Raw genomic sequence first — 21238 nt, 5'->3', positions numbered from 1 at the left:
CCTCACTTTCAGCAAATAAAGAGTGTCCATAGATTTGTCAAAAAAAATCAGATTATCTGTACAGTTCCTTTTTCCCTTGCCCAGGCTAACCAAATCCAATCTCCCCTACGCTCCCAGTTTAGTCCTGAATCCACATTCCTCTGGTCACATCATGACCCTAGATACCATCCTCTGCTTCGTTAATAAGCTTCCTACTTTTGCCCCATAAGAGTAATGCACCAAGTCCACACAAAGTTTGGTTGCATTCTTGAGATTCACAACTTTACGTGAAACAAGTTTAAGTGAAACACTGGTTTCCATTGCAACCAATGTTAAAACTGTAATTTCAATTCTGTAGGATCTTTTTCATCTAAAAAACATATGAAAATACTATCTGAGATGGGATATTTTACATTGCCAAATTACATTGATAAATAAGTTTTAAAATAAACATTTATATTTACAGTATATCCTGCTCCTCCTACTTCAATCCCTGGCATTGTGTGTCATGGCAGATCCTCCTCAAATTGTGACCACTCCCCTCTCTGACTCAGGAGTTTGATTTGATTTATTTCACTGTATACAAATACATGCGACAAAGTATTGTTTCTTGCACACTATACAGACCAAACCATACAGAAAAGGAGTGCAGAATGTAGTGTTACAGTCATATCTAGGGTGTGGAAAAAGATCAACTTCATGTGAGGTAGATCTAGATAGGTCTATTCAAAAGTCTGATCACAGCAGGGAAGTAGTTGTTCTCGAATCAGTTGGACTTTAGAATCTTTTTCCCACACGAAAGTGGTGGAAGGTAGTAAGTATGGGATGTGGGGCGAGTCCTTGATTATGCTGACTGCTTTTCTGAGGCAAGAGGAAGTGTAGTAGTGTCAATAGGTTGGCTTGAGTGATGAACAGAGCTTCCTTCACGACCCTTTGTAGTTTCTGGTGGTCTTGAACAGAGCAGGAGTCATAACCAAGCTGTGATACAACCAGAAAGAATGCTTTCTGTAGTGTATCTGTAAAAGTTGAGAGTGTCATAGCAGACATGCCAAATTTCCTTAGTCTCCTGAAAAAATAGAGGCATTGGTACGTTTCCTTAGCTTTAGTGTCAACAGAGGGACCCACGACAGGTTGTTGGTGATCTGGAAACCTAAAAATTTGGAAGTTCTCGACCATTTCTACTTCATCCCCATTGACGTAGACGGGCATGTCCTCCACTATACTTCCTGAAGTTGATGACATCTCCTTCATTTTGTTGACACTGAGGGAGAGATTATTGTTGTCACACCAGTTCACCAGTGTCTCTATCTCTTTCCTGCACTTTGTTTCATTATTGCTTGAGATCTGACCCAGGTGGTGTCATCAGCAAACTTGAAAATCAAGTTGGAGGGGAATTTGACCACACAGTCATAGCTGTATGAGTATAGTAAGGGGCTGAGAACATAGCCTTGTGGGGCACTGATGTTGAGTATGATCGTGGAGGTGGTGGTGTTGCCTATTCTGCCTGATTGCAGTCTGTGGGGTAGGCAGTCTAGGATCCAGTCACAAAGGGAGAGTTGAGCCCCAGTCGACGAAGTTTGGTGATGAGTTTTGTAGGAAGAATGGTGTTGAAGGCTGAGCTGTAGTCAATAGATAGGAGTCTGACATAGGTGTCTCAGTTATCTAGGTGTTCCAGTATTGATCTAGGGCAAAGGAGTTGGTGTCTGCTTGTGAACCTGTTGCGGCAATAAGCGAACTATAGTGGATCCAGGCAATCTGAGAAGCTAGAATTGATTCTTACTATGATTAACCTTTCACGACACTTTATAATGATGGATTTTAGAGCCAGACACTATTAAGGCACGCTACCAAGCTTTTCGTCGGTATTGGGACGATGGCCGTCTTCTTGAAGCAGATAAGGACCACAGATTGTGTAAAGATAGGTTAAAGATATCTGCAAGTACCCCTGCCAGCTGGTCTGGAGGATCTGAGTGCTCATTGAGGTACCTCATTCGGATCAGTCGCTTTCCGTGGGTTGACTTTGGAGAAGGCTGCTCTGACGTCTGCAATGGTGACCTCAGATACAGGTTCATCAGAGGCTTCCAAAGTGGAGGGCATGCTCTCGCTGATCTCTTGCTCAAAACTGGCAGAGAATGCATTGAGCTCATTGATTTCAAGGAGGAGGTAGATATATTTTTAATTAAAAAAAGATAAGGGGATATAGTAAACAGGTGGGTAGGTAGATTTGAGATCAGGGAGAGACCAGCCATGATCTGTTTGAATGGCGACCAGGCTCAAAGGGCTGAATTTGTCTACTTTTGCTCCTAATTCCTACGTTCCTATGACCTATGTTGGCATTTGAAGAAAATGAATGGAGCTGAAAACAGAGGGAACAGAAGATTGTTCTTAGGATCTTGATGGGGCTGGACAGCCAGGTGGATTCAGGGCTAAACTGGGAGCCTGGGGTGAGATCTAGCTTGCTTAGAATGGGAAAGGGAGGAACAAACTGCATTAGTTATGTAGTGGGAGTTTCAGAGACATGATGTAGGAGGAAGGCCAGAGGGAGGGGTCACAAGGATGCAACCCAGAGGTGAGGTCAAGGGGGGTGGGAGCATGGCAGAAGACGCCACTTCAAAATCGTGCCAATCACGTTGCATGAGAAACAATATGAAAATGAACCTTGGGATGCTCAATGAAGATTACAGACTCTAACTTACCAACATTAAAGTAAAATAACATTAAACAGGGCAACATTAAAAGGAGGACTTATTGTATGTGAAGTCAACTATTACAGTTTATGTCCAGGAGTTTGGTCCAGTTGACAAAATTAACCTACCTCAGCAGCACTCTCTCCAGAGTAATCCACATTGACAAGAGGTCAATGCCAGAACAGCCAAAGACAGCAATGCTGATGGCAATTTACGACAACTGTCTGAGAGTGAAGAGGAATCTGTTTCTCAACAAAAGTGAAGGTTTACAGAACATTTGTCCTCTCTTCTATGGTCGTCGAGACATGGACAACTTACTCCAGGCAGGCAGGCAAACAAGCTGGATCACTTTCAAAAGACTGTGGAGATTACTCAAAATCAGATGATAAGACACAGTTCCTAATACTGAGATTTTCTCCCTGACTCACATGCCTAGCATCTACACAAGATAGGCAGAACATGTTGCCAGAATGTCTGATGAGTGCTTAGCAAGTAAGCTCTTCACCAGTGAACTAATTGAAGGAAAACATTCACCTGCAGACCAGAAGAAAAAACACTTCAAGGACATCCAGTCTCATCAGCAAAAATGTCACCTCCTGCACTGGACGACAGGAAACACGAGTTTCCTAACTTCAGAGATTTAAGCATCTCTTCTGCACCAATATGTGTGTCCAACATGCAACAAACCTTTATGCACAAGTGGACTCCTGTGTCATCTTCAAACCTGTCTCATCTAAAACTTAATGTTCATCTCATGGTCACCTTTGACTGCAAAAGAAGAACATGAGGTAAAAGCTGTTGAATATCCACTTCCCCTTCCTAGTCCCTATATCAGCTGACATTGTAAATCTTTCCCTTTGCTTAGGGGCTTTGCCCCTCACTATCAAATTTATAATCACCACCACCACCACCATCCTTCCAAAACATCCATCCTTGATTCCTCTGCCATTGTCCAATCTCTCTTCCTTTTCAAGCTTTTAAACATGTATTTAACTGCCAAATTTAGAGCTTATCTTTTCCGCAGCTTTCTCTTTGAATTCCTCCAATCGTGATTGCCACGGTACCCAAAACAGTCCCAAAAGTCTCAAATTATAGCCTAGATGATAGGAGCATGAAGCATTGTTCTTTACTCTTGGCAGTCTTTTATAGCCAACTACACTATCTTTTCCAACACCTCTCCTTCCATTGTTGTAAGAGAACCCTCACTTGGTTCCAGACTTGCCACTCAGTATATCCAGCAATGGCATCTCTTCCCAGCCCCATACTTACCTCGAACACCCTCAAGTTTTTTTCAGTCCCCTCCTTTTCCTCATCTCTATGCAGTCCCATGACGGCATGTCTGTTTATAAATATATGTTCAAGAGAGCAGCTTTACCTCTCGGCCTATTCAGTGCCTGTCTGACAAAGTTTTGGTGTGCTGCATTTTCCTTCAGCTATATATTGGAAGACCAAAATTGCCATCCAGTATATTCCTGCTGATCCCATCCCCTTCTCTGCTGCTTCCTCAGTTTGCAATATCATTCCTTCTGTAGTTGATATAATCGTCCATTCCTTTGCTACTCTGAACTCAACTGTTATAATGCTCTCCTTTCCTCATCCTTGCTCCATAAACATTAACACCAGAGGTTTGGTTGAGCTATGAGATGTCCTGTTCAAAGCACAGCAATTACATCTCACTACCCAACCTCAGCTTTTGAATCTGGCTGCCATGCCTCATCTGCACAGGCCTTCCATCAATATCCACCCTTTCATCTCCTTTAATTGTTCTTAAAGTAACCCATTTCAACCAAGCTTTTGATCATTCTTTTGAATATCCCTTTTGGCTCAATGTTCATGTTTTAAACTTTGAGGCATGGTGTTTTAGCCAAAAAACAAATGCAAACTATTTTAATGTATAGTTTACATTCCACCTGATGGCATGTTTAGCAAGCGTTTTTGAAACTTGAACTGCATAGTGCAGTTGACCAAAAGAGCAGTAATGACTAACAGTCTTAATTAGCCTCTATAACTTTGCTAAATATTTTCAAACAGTTTATACAAGGTACCTCACAAGAGGTTATTGCAGAAGGTCAGGGGACATGGAGTTGGGGGTAGGGTGTTAGCGTGGATAGAGGATTGGTTGTCAAATAGGAGGCAGAGAGTGGGGGTCAATGGGTGCTATTCGGATTGGCGGTTGGTGACTAGTGGGGTGCCCCAGGGGTCGGTGCTGGGGCCTCAGCTATTTACCATTTATATAGATGATCTGGAGGAGGGAACCGAGTGCAGGGTGTCGAAATTTGCTGATGACACCAAGATTGGGGGAAAGGCAAATTGTGCGGAGGGTGTGGAGAGTCTGCAGAAGGATCTAGATAGGCTGGGCGAATGGGCCAGGAAATGGCAAATGGAATTTAATGTGGGCAAGTGTGAGGTGGTCCACTTTGGTAGGAAGAATGGTAGGAAGGACTATTACTTACGTGGCGAAAAACTGCAGCAGGCGACGGTGCAGAGGGACCTCGGGGTCCTTGTGCATGAGTCGCAAAAACCCAGCTTGCAGGTGCAGCAGGTGGTCAGGAAGGCAAATGGGATGCTGGCCTTCATAGCGAGGGGGATTGAATATAAAAGTAGGGAGGTCTTGCTGCAGCTGTATAGGGCATTGGTGAGGCCGCAGCTGGAGTACTGTGTGCAGTTTTGGGCGCCGCACCTGCGCAAGGATATTTTGGCCCTGGAGGGAGTGCAGAGGAGGTTTACTAGGCTGATACCGGAGTTGAGGGGATTGAGCTATGAGGAGAGGCTGAATAAACTAGGCTTGTACTCGTTAGAGTTTAGAAGAATGAGGGGAGATCTCATTGAGACGTATAAGATGATGAATGGGATGGATAGGATAGAGGTGGAGAGACTCTTCCCGCTCAAAAAAGACAGTAGGACTAGGGGGCACAGCCTCAAGATAAAGGGGAGGCGGTTTAGAACGGAGTTGAGGAGGAACTTCTTCACTCAAAGGGTGGTGAATCTCTGGAATTCTCTGCCCGTTGAAGTGGTGGAGGCTGCCTCGCTAAATATTTTTAAGAAGCGGGTTGATGGGTTCTTGATAAGAGAGGGGATTAAGGGTTATGGGGAGAGGGCGGGAAAGTGGAACTGAGCCACAACAGATCAGCCATGATCTTATTGAATGGCGGGGCAGGCTCGAAGGGCTAGATGGCCTACTCCTGCTCCTATTTCTTATGTTCTTATGAAATGTGTTTCTTCTCACTGGCCAAGGTTTCTCCTTGATTACAGTTAACAATGCCCTACTGTGTCTTTTCCATTTTCTGTGCATCTGCCTCCCTTCCAAAACTGAAATTCCATCTCATCACCTTAAACTTCAACGGATCATCCTCTGCCCTTCGTCACATCAAATACAACACCAGATAGGTCCCCATATCCTCCCTTTTCAGCATCCCTAAGAATTGTTCTTTCAATGGTACCCTGGTCTACATTTCTATCACCCAAACACTTGATCACTTTTCTCTCTAACTTAGCATGCAAGTACAAGAGGTATGACACCCACTCTTTCAACCTCCATTCTTATCATCATTCACAGCCCCAAAACTGGTTCCAGGAAAAACTATTTATTTTCTACTTCTGCATTCATTGCTCATAATTTGCTCTTTACATTGAGAACAAATACAAATTGACAATATGGCTTTGCTGAACACCTTTCAGTTGCTTATCATTTTAATTCACCCTTCCACTCCCATCTTGGCCTATTATACTGTTCCATTCAGCAGAACAGCAAGAAGCTAGGAAATGTAACATGTTTTAAGCAACAGAGGTAGCAAAGAATGATAAGAAGTTTTGCGATGAGGTGGAAAGTAGGATAATGATGCAAAACTAAAGGAAAGGAAAGCAGAACAAGAAACAAAAAAGATGGGTCCAGAAAAACTATAAATTTCAGTAACAATCATTCCCATGAACTGCTGTCCAAAGCGCGTATAACCCATGTTCAACTCAGGTCACAGATGACCATCTGTGTGAAGTTTGCATGTTCTCCCCATGTCTCATGGGTTTCCTCTGGGTGCTCCAGCTTCCTCCCACAGTCCAAACATGTGCAGGTTAGGTTGATTGGCCATGCTCAATTATCCCTTAGTGTTGGGGAGATTAGCAGGGCAAGTGTGTGGGATTACGGAGATGGCGCATGGATATGATTGTTGTTGGTGCAGGCTCGATGGGCCAATTTGGCCTTTTTCTGCACTGTAAGAATTCTGATTCTATTCTAATCAGGATCTGAAACCTCTCAATTTGCTGTCGAGTCCAGAAGGCTATGAACTGCCTCATTTTGCTTGGCATTGTCACTTTTGTCATTTAATCACTTTTACTTTTTATCCTTTTCATGCCCCTTGCACCACTTCTTTCCTTTGGTCAGAATTTGATTAGAAGCTGTTCACCTCCAAAGCCTTCCAGTTTGACAAAATGTAATCAACCTGACATTACTGACCCATAAACTTCCTGGCTCTCCAATGTCACATTTGGGAGGAGCCCCAAAAATGCACTGGATATCAAGTTCCCACACAAGCACTTCAAGTCATACAGGTTTACAGCTTGGAAACAGGCCCTTTGGCCCAACTTGTCCATGCCACCCTTTTTAAACCCCTAAGCGAGTCCCAATTGCCCGCATTTGGCCCTTAACCGTCTATACTCATCCTACCCACGTAATTGTCTAAATGTTTTTTAAAAGCCAAAATGGTACTCGCCTCTACTACTACCTCTGGCAGCTTATTCCAGAGGCTCACCACCCTCTGTGTGAATAAATTGCCCCTCTGGACACTTTTGTATCTCTCCCCTCTCACCTTAAAAACTTATGCCCTCTAGTTTTAGACTCCCCTACCTTTGGGAAAAAATATTGACTATCTAGCTAATCTATGCCCTCATTATTTTATAGACCTCTATAAGATCACCCCTCAGCCTTCTACGCTTCAGAGAAAAAAGTCCCAGTCTATCCAGCCTCTTCTTATAATTCAAATCATCAGGTCCCGGCAGCATCCTAGAAAATCTCTTCTGCACTCTTTCTAGTTTAATAATATCCTTTCTATAATAAGGTGACCAAAACTGTACACAGTACTCCAAGCATGGCCTTACCAATGTCTTGTACAACTTCCACAAAACGTCCCAACTCCTGTAATTCAATGTTCTGACCAACAAAACCAAGCATGCTGAATGTCTTCTTCAGCACCTTGTCCACTGTGACTCTACCTTAAATGAGCTATGAACATATACCCCTCGATTTCTTTGTTCTGTAACTTTCCCCAACACCCTATCATTAACCAAGTCCTGCCCTGCTTCAAGCTACCAAAATGCATCACCTCACATTTATCTAAATTAAACTCCATCTGCCATTCGTCAGCCCACTGACCCAATTGATCAAGATCCCGTTACAATCGAGATAACTTTCTGTCCATTACACCACCAATCTTGATGTCATCTGCAAAATTACTAATCATGTCTCCTATATTCTCATCCAAATCATTAATTTAAGTGACAAATAGCACTGGACCCAGCACTGGTCCCTGAGGCACACTGCTGGTCACAAGCCTCCTGTTTGAAAAACAACCCTCTACAACCACCCTCTGGCTTCTGTCAAAGAAGACAATTTTGTATCCATTTAGATACCGCACACTGGATCCCATGAGATTTAACCTTATGCAACAACCTACCATACGGTACCTTGTCAAAGGCCTATCTAAAGTCCATGTAGACATCAACTGCACTGCCCTCATCTACCTTCTTAGTTCCACTTCAAAAGAAACTCAATCAAATTTGTGAGACAGGATTTTCCACTCACAAAGCCATGCTGACTGTCTCTAATCAGTCCTTGCAGCTCTAAATGCCTGTAGATCTTGTCTCTCAAAATACCTCCCAACAACTTATCCACCACAGATGTTGAGGCTCACTGGCCTGTAGTTTCCAGGCTTTTCCCTGCAGCCTTTTTAAACAAAGGCACACCATTTGCCAGCCTCCAATCTTCAGATACCTTGCTCGTGACTATCCATGATTAAAATATCTCTGCTAGGGGACCCACAATTTCCTCTCGAGCCTCCCACAATGTCCTGGGATACACTTCATCAGGTCCCAGGGATTATTCTACCTTGATGCACTTTAAGACTTCCAGCACCTCCTTCTCTGTAATATGTACACGCCTCAAGATATTACTATTTATTTCCCCTAAGTTCCCTAACATCCATGCTTTTCTTAACAGTGAATATTGATGAGAAATATTCATTTAGGATCTCACCAATCTCTTGTGGATCCGCACACAGATGGCCTTGTTGATCCTGAAGAGGCCCTACTCTCTCCCTTGTTACTCTTTTGCCCTTTATGTATTGTAGAAGCTTTTTGGATTCTCCTTTGCCTTATCTGCCAAAACAATCTCGTGTCCCCTTTTTGCCCTTACGATTTCTCTCAACTCTTCCCTATACCCTTCAAAGGATTCACTTGACCCCACTGCCTATGCATGTTGTGCTCCTCCTTCTTCTTGACCAGGGCCTCAATATCCCAAGTCATCCAGGGTTCCCTACTTCTGCTAGCCTTGCCTGGCAATTGTCTAGAAGGGCTAACTTCCTCTGGACAATTGTGTTCGGCTGAAAGCCATCCGACAAAATCATTTAAATTGCTACTTTTGGATGGTTCTGCCAGTTGTACACTCAGTTACTGTGAAAGCATTAAAAAGGAAAAAAAAATACATTTCTACCTTCAAAATAACTATTTTAAACACACCCAGACGAGTCCTACACAGTGCACACCACACACCCCAAACATCTACCCTCCCACCCGATTGCCATTAATTCTGCTCCTTCTCCCACAGCTTATTCCTCAAGTGCTGTGTCTATACAGCATTTTCCTTTTTTGCTTTCAGATTTCCAAAATCTACAGCATTTTGCTTTAGCCTAGGTTAGTTGATGCTTTGGAAATCGTGGTTAAGTACATACCATTTAGTGGTGGCGGTTCTCGTCTTTTTTCTGTCGAAACAAAAGCATATTGAAATGTTACGAACGTGAATTTGAGCCTATTTTTGACACTGGATAGTTCTGTACATGTTATAAATAGATGTAACATTATTTGACTGCTTCCAAAATATAACAAATTAATAAACTAAAAGTATGTCACTCAGATGAACTTCTCGGCACAAAACGAAATAATTCTAGGTCAAATTCAGTGTCAAAGTGTTAAACCAATTTATGGAGTTGAAAATTTAAATTGCTTGCAAAGGGAGAAGATTACTTAAGGAAAGGAGCTTTAAATAAAACTGTCAAGTAAAAAATAAATTTTGGTGTCAATTGCTATTTTAATCAGTCTTAAAGTTCTTTGCTACAAGTTGAAGTATGCTCTCCTGGCTTAGAAGAGCATTATCATATTTGTACCACCCAGTAACAAGAAATGTACTATCATAATTGCAAAGTAGGTTTTAAAATTTACATGGAAGGAACCAAATTCACATTAATGACTGATTAGCAACCATTATTGTAACTTCTGATGAACCTCAAAAGAACTTTTCCACCTCACCAAAAGGAAATCAATTTAGAACCATTTAAAGTACTTCAAGCACATTACCCATACCATTAAAATACATAGTCAGTACGTACCAGTCCTCCTTTGGCGTCTTCCAGTTATATCAACGACTGCAAATCTGAATCTTCTTGCTTCTTCTTCACTTGCAAAATTAAGTCCAATTTGACTTACCTGGAGAGGCAATTGGAAAATCATTGTAATGAAAAAAAAAATGCTTTTCAATTCTTTATCTGACCACATCATAAAACCCTGATCAGAAGGAGATTCTGTTGGACATATATGTAGACATATGGGATTCCCATAAACTGTGTCCAAGAATGACAGAGGGTCATCATTGGTTGTTCATATTGGTGCCAAGACCACAGCCTACCCAGTCAAAGTGTTTCTTTCTTTTTATTTTAGAGTGTCAGTTTATTTAAACACTCCTTGACCAAGTGACCTCTTGAAACACTGGAATATACACAAACTGATTAGTGATGAAATTGTGTTGTAGGACTTAGTACACTGTTGCAAAGTTGAGTAGAATGTTTGTAAAATTATTAAAAATTGTAAGATGCTTAAAAGTGAAAGAATCGCATGGTCCCTTTAAAAAAAAGCGGTGTTTTTTCTTTGTTTAGAAAGTTAAAAAAATGCAAGTGCACAGACTGAAACATTTGTGTTGAAAGCCAAGCAGCAGGGTTGCTTTGTTAACAAGCCTTCAGGCATTTGAATTTATCCAGTTTAAAATCAGGCACTTGGATACCAGCAACCTATTAGATTTGAATTTGATGGTTTTGGCACCTCAGACCAGGGGACGTTGCTATGTCATCACAGGTATAAACGGTGGCAGTTGTGGGACAATAAGCAGAGAGAGCAACTGCCATCTGCCAGTGTAACAACCTCATCCACGTCTTAAGAGTAAGCTCCTTCCCAATAGCAAAGCCCCAAAAGAAAGCCCAGATCATTCTGGGAGACACACAACCTGGTTGTAATTCAGAGTGTAACTAAAATTCTATTTCTTTGTTAATGTGGGGATTGTATTTATCTAAACAGCATTCCATTAGAATTGTATTTTATTTGGTTTGTTAATAGTTCAGTCAACGTATTCACCATTAGCTAGATAAATGAATTGTTATTTGTTGACTTTAAAAAGTGTCAGAAAGTTACTTTGATTTAAGCACTAAAAATTGCTTAAGTGCAGATCGTACACATTCCTACTCACTAACAGATCATGAGGCTAGGTACTGAGAGTGGTTGGGTGTTAGTTCTCAGAGGGGGAATCCACCTCTGCTTTGTAACAACATGATACCATTATGCAATGAGTAGTTTTTTCTGAACAGACCAGAAATCCCAATTCAATGTTCTGGCGCAATGGCAATTACTGAAAAGATAAGTTTGCACTTGGATGGCTCCCACTGAGGATGATCCAAAACACTTCACAAACAAGCACTTCTGGAGTCATTGTTTTAATGTAGGAGTTGGAGAACATTTAACCCAATTATCTTGGTATGAATTGGCACACAGTTTATCATCTTAAGGCTGTTAAAGTCAGGCTAGAAAGTTGTATACCACATTTCTGAATTTCATCCACCTCAAATCTCAGGAAACTTGCTAAGGACTGGCCTTCATCCAAATTTTCCTTGCTTTTCGGAGTGAAGGACAAAGAGATGGGGAACTGCTAGCTACTGAAACTGTCAAAATGTTTTCTATGGGTCAAGTGAGCAATGAAGTCAGTACTTCAAACACAACTCCCACAGGAAATCACTTTCTTTTCAGTACAGAGTATGTAGTAAAGCTTATAGCTTTCCTATATGTTGCCGTCAATAAAAACTAAGTATTATTCTTACGATAAGCCCTCCAAGCTGAGGCAAGTGAATAAAACGTCAGCTGTTTAGCACCTTGAGCCTGCCCACAGATCTATGACTAACCCCCGTTGTCTCCTATCCATTAGCACTCTCCGTTAACTTCATTAGAAAAAAAACTACCAATCTTACAATCTAAAATTAACAATCGATTTAGTACAAATTGGGATTTGTGGAAGAGTTGCAAATGCCTACCATACTTGGGTGCATAGTTATTCTTAATTCTGCCTTGGAAATGCTGGCTGTTACATTTTAGATTATGATCCTTAATTTGAGATTTCCAAAGCATCAGAAATATTTTCTCTCCATCTTCAAACTAGCTCTCATGGTTTTTGGAACACATGACTTATCCAAGCAGAGAATCAGGAGTTGGAGTAATTTGGAAGAAATCAGGAACGACATGATAAATTGAGACTCAAGCTTTGGTCCTCTTACCCGAAGAGTGAATTGGGAGCTGAAGCAGACCTGAGTACGCTGCAGTTTGAAAAAGTAAAAAAAAAATCAAACTGTGATATCATAGGCAGACAGTGAGTTGAATGGCTTGTGAGTATTTTACTGCAACCAAATTAGGAAGTTAGTCTAAATAGCTGGGAAATTAAACATTCAACTAACAAAAAGGGAGGTTGTATATTTAGTTTTCCTTTAAATGGTATCAAAAGAAGGCATCAGAGTAGCTGGTGAGTAAGTAGCAAAGTTCATTAGTAATATTTTATTTATTAGTTCACAAGTAGGCTTACATTAACACAGCAACAAAATTACTGTGACTATACCCTGGTCACCACATGCCAGCGCCTGTTCAGGTACACTGAGGGAGAATTTAGCATGACCATTACACTTAACCAGCGCATCTTTCAGACTGTGGAAGGAAACCGGAGCAACCAGGGAAACCCATCCAGACATGGGAGAATGCGCAGATGCACAGTGTCCAAAGTGGGAATTAAACCTGTGTTCGTGGCGCTGTGAGGCAGCAGTGCTAAGCACTGTGCCACCATGTGCCTCTTTATTAAAGGGCAAGGTGCTGGGTTCCTTGCTATTTGTAGTGCATGTTAATGATCCAGATGTGAAGGTGCATGTCAAACTTGTATAAGTCAGCCAGCTTGTTTAAACTTAAAATAAGAGGTTTTGATTTGATTTGTCATATTGGGATACAGTGAAAAGTATTGTTTCTTGTATGCAATACAGTCAAAACATTCCTGGAATGCAAAGGGAAGGAGAAGATAAGGTGCAGGATACAGTGTTGCAATTACAGTTAGGGTGAAGAGAAAGATCAGCTTAGTATATGACAGTTCGATGGCAGCAGGAAAGGAGCTGTCCCTGAGTTGGTTGGTATGTGTTTTCAGGCGTGTATCTTTTTCCTGAGAAAAGAGTAAGCCTGGGGTGTGTGGAGTCCTTGGTTATGCTGGCTGCTTTCCCAAGGCAACGGCAAGTACAGATGGAATCAATGGATGGGAGGCTGGTTTGCGTGATGGACTGGGTTACGTTCACAATGCTCTGTAGTTTCTTGCAATCTTGGTCAGAGCAGGAGTCATACTAAGCTGAGATACATCCAGATAGGATGCTTTCTATGGTGCATCTGTAAAAACTGGAAAGAGAGTCATTGTGGACATGCTGAATTTCTTTAGCCTTCTGAGAAAGTAGAGATTTTGGTGGGCTTTCCTAACAGTAGTGCAAGCATGGAGGGACCAGGACAGGCTGTTGGTGATCTGAACACCTTGAAAGCTGAAGCTCTCGATCCTCTCCACCTCATCCCCGTTAACGTAGACAGGGACATGTCTTCCACTACACTTCCTGATAATTAGCTCCTTTGTTTTGTTGACAGAGGGAGATATTATTGTCATCGCACCATTTCATTAGATTCTCTCTCTTTCCTGTACTCTGACATGTCATTGTTTGAGATCCAACCCATAACAGTGGTGTCATCAGCAAACCTGAAAATGGACTTGGAACTGAATTTGGCCACACAGTCATAAGTGTATAGTAAGGGGCTGAGGACACAGCCTTGTGGGACACCAGTGTTAAGGATAATTGTGGAGAAATTGTTACCTATCTCTTTATTAATTGCAGTCTATGGATTAGAAAGTTGAGGATCCAGTCACAGAGGGAAGAGCAGAGCCCAAGGCTTCGGGGTTTGGAGGTAAGTTTTGTTGGAATAAGGTGTTGAACACTGAGTCGGACACTAGTGCCTATGTTATCCAGGTGTTCCAGGGATGAGCATAGGGCCAGGGAGATGGCGCCTGCTGTGGACCTGTCATGGAGGTAGGCAAACTGTAGTGGATTCAGGCAATCTGGGAGATTAGAGTTGAAATGTGCCATAACTAACCTTTTGAAGCACTTCATAATAATAGATGTCAGAGTCACTGAGTGATAGTTAAGGCAGGCTGCCTGGCTTTCCTCAGGTACAGAAATGATGTTCGTCTTCTTGAAACAGATAGGATCCTCTTTAATTTCCCTACAGATTTGTTTCTCAACATCAATGAGTTAGTGGTCTATACCGAGCAGGTTCCTTTATCCAGTCAAATAGATTCTGTTCTTGACCCCTCTGTATTCAATAAAGGAGAACATAGAGGTTCAGAATCATAATTATAATGGGGGATTTTAAATTGTCCCAAGTGTAGGCTGGGATAGTAGTAGTGTAAAGTGCGGATGGGGAAAAAAGTCTCTACAGTGTGTTCAGTAGAATTTTCTGCAGCAGTAAGTTTCCAATCTAATAAAAACGTAGGCATTTCTGGACCTGTGTGGCACAGTGGTCAGCACAGCTGTCTCTCAGTGCCAGAGACCTGGGTTCAATTCCTGGCTTGGATCGCTGTCTGTGCAGAGTCTGCACGTTCTCCCCGCATCTGCATGGGTTTCCTCTGCGTGCTCTGGTTTCCTCCCACAGTCTGAAAGACCTGCTGGTTAGGTGCATTGGCCATGCTAAATTCTCTCTGTACCCACACAGGTGCTGGAGTGTGACAACTAGGGAATTTTCACAGTAACTTCATTGCAGCGTTAAGGTAAGCCTATTTGTGACACTACTAAATGAACTAAATGGGGTGGGTCAAGTGTATCAATTTTCAGTAAGGAAGGGTACAGTGATCATTGTGTCACAAGATTTAGCTTAATTATAGGAGAGACAAGAAACTTCCAATCCAGAGGAAGAATAATCAACTGGGAGAAATAGGGTAAGAATCAACCTGCTTTAGATAAATTAGAATCAAAGATTGACAGAAAACTGTAACGGAACAATAGGCTGCCTTAGTTCAAATGCATTCAAGGTACAATCCAATGAAGTGGAAAGGAGGGGCAAACAAATCCAGCAATCCTTGGATGACAAGATGATAAATTATGAAGAAATAGTGTGCTTATGACAAATGCCCAGTGCATAATACAGCCTAGAACCAGGCTGAACGTAGAAGGCTCAGAGGGAAATTGTAAGAGCGAAAAAAAAGCAAAGGCTTTGGAAAAAAAAAGACTGGCAAGTAACATTAAGAGGGATGCCCATCATCAGCATTCTATATGTCCTTGTGCATGAGTCGCAAAAACCCAGCTTGCAGGTGTAGCAGGTGGTCAGGAAGGTGAATGGGATGCTGGCCTTCATAGCAAGGGGGATTGAATATAAAAGTAGGGAGGTCTTGCTGCGGCTGTATAGGGCATTGGTGAGGCCGCAGCTGGAGTACTGTGTGCAGTTTTGGGCGCCGTACTCACACAAGGATATTTTGGCCTTGGAGGGAGTGCAGAGGAGGTTTACTAGGCTGATGCTGGAGTTGAGCTATGAGGAGAGGCTGAATAAACTAGGCTTGTACTCGTTAGAGTTTAGAAGAATGAGGTGAGATCTCATTGAGACGTATAAGATGATGAATGGGATGAATAGGATAGAGGTAGAGAGACTCTTCCCGCTCAGAAAGGATAGTAGGACTAGGGGGCACAGCCTCAAGATAAAGGGGGGGCGGTTTAGAACGGAGTTGAGGAGGAACTTCTTCAAAGGGTGGTGAATCTCTGGAATTCTCTGCCCGTTGAAGTGGTGGAGGCTACCTCGCTAAATATTTTTAAGACGCGGGTTGATGGGTTTTTGATAAGAGAGGGGATTAAGGGTTATGGGGAGAGGGCGGGAATGTGGAACTGAGCCACGACAGATCAGCCATGATCTTATTGAATGGCGGAGCAGGCTCGAAGGGCTAGACGGCCTACTCCTGCTCCTATTTCTTATGTTCTTATTTATATTGGGGTTGCAACTTTTCACTATATATAAATGGCTTGTTTGAAGAGTTGTAAACCCAAGTCTGCAGGTGACGCCAAGTTTGGCTATAAAGCAAGTTATATAGATGAGAGTTGGAAGTTTCAGTGCAACATGGACAAAATGATAACAGATAGAGTTTAATATGGGAAAGTGAGAGGTCATACACTTTGGATCAGAAAGTCGGATCAAATCTTTCTTGAATGTAAAAGACTAGAAGCTGTGGAAGGACCAAGTTGTTCCACATAGACAGATCTCTAAATGCTTGTATAAAAAGTAACCAAAATGGCCATTGGAATGTTGGCACCCTATTTCAATGGATTTGGAATTCAAAACTGAAGAAAAGCTGATTCAGCTGAGCAGACCCTTACCTTGATCCCATGAAATACTATGCAATCTTAAGTACCAAACCTCAGTAAGATGTACAGGAGGCGATTCTCCCAGTTTGCTGTGCTACTCTAGCAGGAGAGACATAAGCAGAGGCTTTCCGTTGGGCACCACGGCCTCTGTGAGTCTCTGGCTGCCGGATTTCCAGCTCCACGCCAGGGATTGGCAGGGAGCTACTTAAAATATCGAAATGAGAATTTGAATATCATTAGCAGGCCAGGACTGAAGTCTCTGGGCCCGCTAGCCTCTCCTCCCTGTCTCAGGAGTGTGTCACTCCAGCGGGGTTTACAACAGCTCCCTACTAACGGGGCGCTGGCAACCTGACTGCACCCAACTTTTCATCATGATTCACACTAGGGCACTCTGTGATGCACAGAGTATGGGAGATTCATTTTGAAAATCGCGCTAAAAGCATGATTTACTCCAGTTTTTATGCAAATTTGACACGTCCAATTTTTTTGGGAGAATTCCACCCATTGTCTTGGCAGGGGCACTGCAAATTCATTAAAATTACAACAGAGTTAAAGGAATAACTGAAGACAGGAGAATTTAATTTTGTGGAGAAATCCAGAACAAGTACAAAATCTTAAAATTAGATCTAGGCCATTTTGGAGTAGAATTAAGAAGCACCTTTTATGAAGCTCCATTAAAAAACATGGATGTGGAAGCTGAGTTAACTGAAATCTTCACAGCTGCAATCAATTTCTGTTGGGTAATGGAATCAAGTTATATGGAGCAAAAGCAGATAAATGGAGTTGACGAAAGATCAGAAAACATCTGAGTTAATTCTGGAACATGCTCAAGGGGCTGAAAGGCCGACTGTTGATCCTATCTTCCTATGCCTTTTGCTGTGGGTAGGCGAGATATCAAACACTGGCTGTTTGCTTTTAGACAACTGTCGTGACCTTACTTTGTTTAGTCAACAGTGGTAGGCATACGCTGATAAGATGATCTGCATGGAAATGGCTCTCCAAACCCTCAACTTTCCAAGGACATAGAATAGTGCAGCACAGTATAGGCCCTTCGGCCCTCGATGTTGTGCCGAGCTATGACCGAACCCGAGGTCAAGCTATCCCACTTCCCATCATTCTGCTGTGCTCCATGTGCCTATCCAATAACTGCTTGAAAGTTCCTGAAGTGTCCAACTTCACTATCACAGCAGGCAGTGCATTCCACACCGCAACCACTCTCTGAGTGAAGAATCTATCTCGGACATCCCTCAAATCTTCCACCATGAACCTTACAGTTATGCCCCCCCGCCAGTAACAGCTATATCCACTCGAGGAAATAGTCTCAAGCTACAAAAAACTGATCAATTCTTGAGGTAGGAATGAGAGATGCTAACTTAGCCTGCCACATGACTAAGCATTTCTGTTGTAGTCAAGACTGTTTTTTGGAATTACAGGATTTCCAGATCCAAGTAGACAGCTGTTGTTTCAATTCTAGAGGCTATTTCTGCAATTAAGTAGCACAGCCTTCAGTGTGCTTTCAGCTCTTCACTGGATATAAGAGCGAGTGTGCAGGAGACTTACAGAAAGGAAGACACAAAATCAGAGCAAAATACAAAGAATGTAAGAAAGATGATGGTGGAAGATGATTAGACAGTTGTAGGAAGAAACATAAATTTTGCTTCTGACGAGGAAATTCATGGGTAATCAACTAAGATGACCATCATACCAGCACCAAAGAAAAGCCAAGCAGCACACCTTAATGACTATCATCCAGAGGCTCTCACATTACAAAGTGCTTTGAAAGAGTAGTCACGGCACAAATCAATTCCTGCCTCCTAGATTGCCTGGATCCACTACTGTTCGCCTATCGCTATAACAGGTCCACGACAGACACCATCTCCCTGGCTCTGCACCCAACCCCAGAACACCTAGATAACAATGAGGAGGTGTTTGTTATCATATCAGAACCCTATTCATAGACTACATCTCAGCCTTTAACTCCACTGTTCCTACGAGACTCATCTCATGGCCTGGGCCTTGGCTCCTCCCTTTGCAACTGGATCTTAAGACTTCCTAACCAACAGATCGCAGTCAGTAAAGATAGGCAATACCACCTCCACAATCATCCACAACATTGATGTTCCGCAAGGCTGTGCACTCACTCTTACTATACTCCTCATACACCTTTGACAATAAGACCAAATTCCTCTATAACTTAATTTTCAAGTTTGCTGATGACACCAACATAGGTGTCGGAGCTCAACCAATGATGAGATGGAGTACAGGAAGAGAAAATCTGATGAAATGGCGCAACAACAATGATCTTTCCCTCAACGTCAACAAAATGAAGGTGGTAGTCATCGACTTCAGGGTGCGTATTGGAGGGCATGCCCGTCTACATCAATAAGGATGAAGTAGAATTGGTTGACAGCTTTAAGTTTTTAGGTTTCCAGGTCACCAACAACCTTTCCTGGTCCCTCTAAGCGGATGCTGTAGTTAAGAAAGCCCACCAATGCCTCTACTTTCTTAGCAGAAATTTGGCACGTCCGTAACAGCTCTCAACAACTTCCAATGATGCACCATAGAAAGCATCCTTTCTGGTTGTATCACAGTTTGGTATGGCTCCTGCTCTAAGAAACTACAAAGGGCCATGACGGAAACCTAGCCCATCACTCAAACCAGCTTTCGATCCAACGACACTTCCCGCTGCCTCGGAAAAGCAGCCAGCATAATCAAGGAGCCCACGCACCCCAGACATACTCTCTTCCACTTCTTCCATCAGGAAAAAGATACAATAGTCAGCTTCTTCCCTGCTGCCTCAAGACTTTCAAATGGACCTATCTCGCAAAGTTGATCTTTCTCCACACCCCAGCTATAACTGTAACACTACATTCTGCACCCTTTCTTTCCCTACGTATAGTATGCTTTGTCAGTATAGTGTGCAAGAAACAATACTTTTCACTGGATGCTAATACACGTGACAATAATAAATCAAATATGAACGTCAGCCATGGTTCAATGACACTACTCTGCTTTCAGGGAGGACGTGACAGTGAAATGTGCTCTCTTGGGTGGTGGGTGGGTGGGTGGGAGAGAGAGTGGGAGAGAAATGTATTTAATTGCACAGAATCTTACATGATCATCATACAATCAATTTTTAAGCATACAAGTCACAAGACTACATAGTAAAGCAAAACTACTTACATCACCAATAAAAGTATGAAAGTATACTCGAGACTGATTGTAAACAAAATTGTTGTACATTTCCTGCTCCCACAATAGTCTCGCATCCTACGGCAGAAAAAAAATTAGTTAACCTTAATTTGACAAGGGCTGATACTATTTTAACTTGAGTTAGCATGAATCTATGATGATGTATTTAATAAAGTTCATATATTTTCTCCAAAAGCAAAACACTGCATGTGTTAGAAATCTAAAATAAAAAATGCTGGAAACATTCAGCGGGTCTGGCAGCATCTGTGGAAAGAGAAACAGGGTTACTGCTGCAGTTCAATGACTGATCAGAACTGAAATGCCAGCGTTCCAGATTCTACCTGGCCTGCTGCCCATTTCCAACATTTAGTTTCAATGTTGCCATCACTTCTGCTCTCATTTCAAAATTACTACAAGTTTCTTTAGAAATTTTGTACCAGTTAGTTCAGTTAACCCACATTTATTTAAATGCAATGGAACATGTCACTGTACAGTGGAATTAAGACTCATTGGCAATACCAAGAAGGATAGGCAGGTGGTTTTTCAGGAGAAGATTGGAAGAAAACTGGCCAGAACTGCAGACCAAACTCATCAGCAATTTGTTCGGAGACACTGATGGCAGATAAAAGACACCATGCAGGAGAATATCAGCAAGGGCCAAATTATGTGCATGCAGGGAAATGGAATGGCAAAGTTTGGGGTTTATTTTCTTGCTCTCTGCTCCCATGACTCAGACATTTTTAAACTCCGAAGAGAATAATGAAGTACATGATGACAACACAGATTCACACTGGCAAATGTAGTAGCGAGAGACTTTACATCACACATAAAGAACAAACGTCAGTCAACTGCTCAGATCATTCATGTGTAGAGCAAGTAGTATTTACTTTCAAGCAGAGAATGTTGGTCACACAAGAGGCTTATTGGAAATAAATCAGTATGTTTAAAGAATGCAGCACTTGAGTAGTCTTATGCATAACTGAAGGAGGTTTGGTAATGGCACTATTTGGCATCCATTACCTTAAATCAGATAGAAAGGGTAGGTCCAAAAGCCTTTGATCCAATTTCATGAATAAAAAATTGGTTTGAAAGAAGTGCTTAAAATGTAGCTAATTTCTTGCCCACACATGTTTCAGACATTCATGCTCAGTTACCAATATTGGATGCCATCCAAGATTCTAATCTTGATCAATTGATAAGTTTGGTAAAATAGCATTGACATTCACCTGTGATGTTGCATGAATGTAGAGGATATGAAGCTCGTAAGTAATAGTACTGATATCACCTGTACACAGCTTGCGTTCTAAAGCAAAGACAGCCTTCACTTGGGTTGGGAGGAATCCATTGCTAGGTGGAACAAGGCTCAACTTAACAAATCTTTAGGAACGTGAAAAGTTAAAAATAGTATTCCTCCTTAACATGCATAGACAAACTCTTACTGAATAGCCA

At 42.1% G+C, this 21238-nt stretch overlaps 1 protein-coding gene across 2 annotated transcripts in view; it reads right to left on the bottom strand.

Moving 5' to 3' along the window:
• LOC145344044 (actin nucleation-promoting factor WASL-like) overlaps positions 1-21238 on the bottom strand; it is an 84831-nt gene that overhangs the window by 32589 nt on the left and 31004 nt on the right. For both annotated transcript variants that reach the window (XM_080190788.1, XM_080190789.1), the window contains exons 3-5: positions 19781-19867; positions 10259-10355; positions 9605-9634 (exon numbers count right to left, since the gene is read on the bottom strand). In XM_080190788.1, the coding sequence (XP_080046914.1) occupies positions 9605-9634; positions 10259-10355; positions 19781-19867 (214 nt within the window). The remainder of the gene's footprint in view (positions 1-9604; positions 9635-10258; positions 10356-19780; positions 19868-21238) is intronic.

Source organism: Carcharhinus amblyrhynchos, chromosome 6 (genome assembly GCF_965287045.1).
Source record: "Carcharhinus amblyrhynchos chromosome 6, sCarAmb.v2.hapA, whole genome shotgun sequence".
Taxonomy (NCBI): Eukaryota; Metazoa; Chordata; class Chondrichthyes; order Carcharhiniformes; family Carcharhinidae; genus Carcharhinus; species Carcharhinus amblyrhynchos.
Note: the sequence above shows the minus strand (reverse complement) of the source record. Positions and strands in the feature narration are given on the sequence as shown.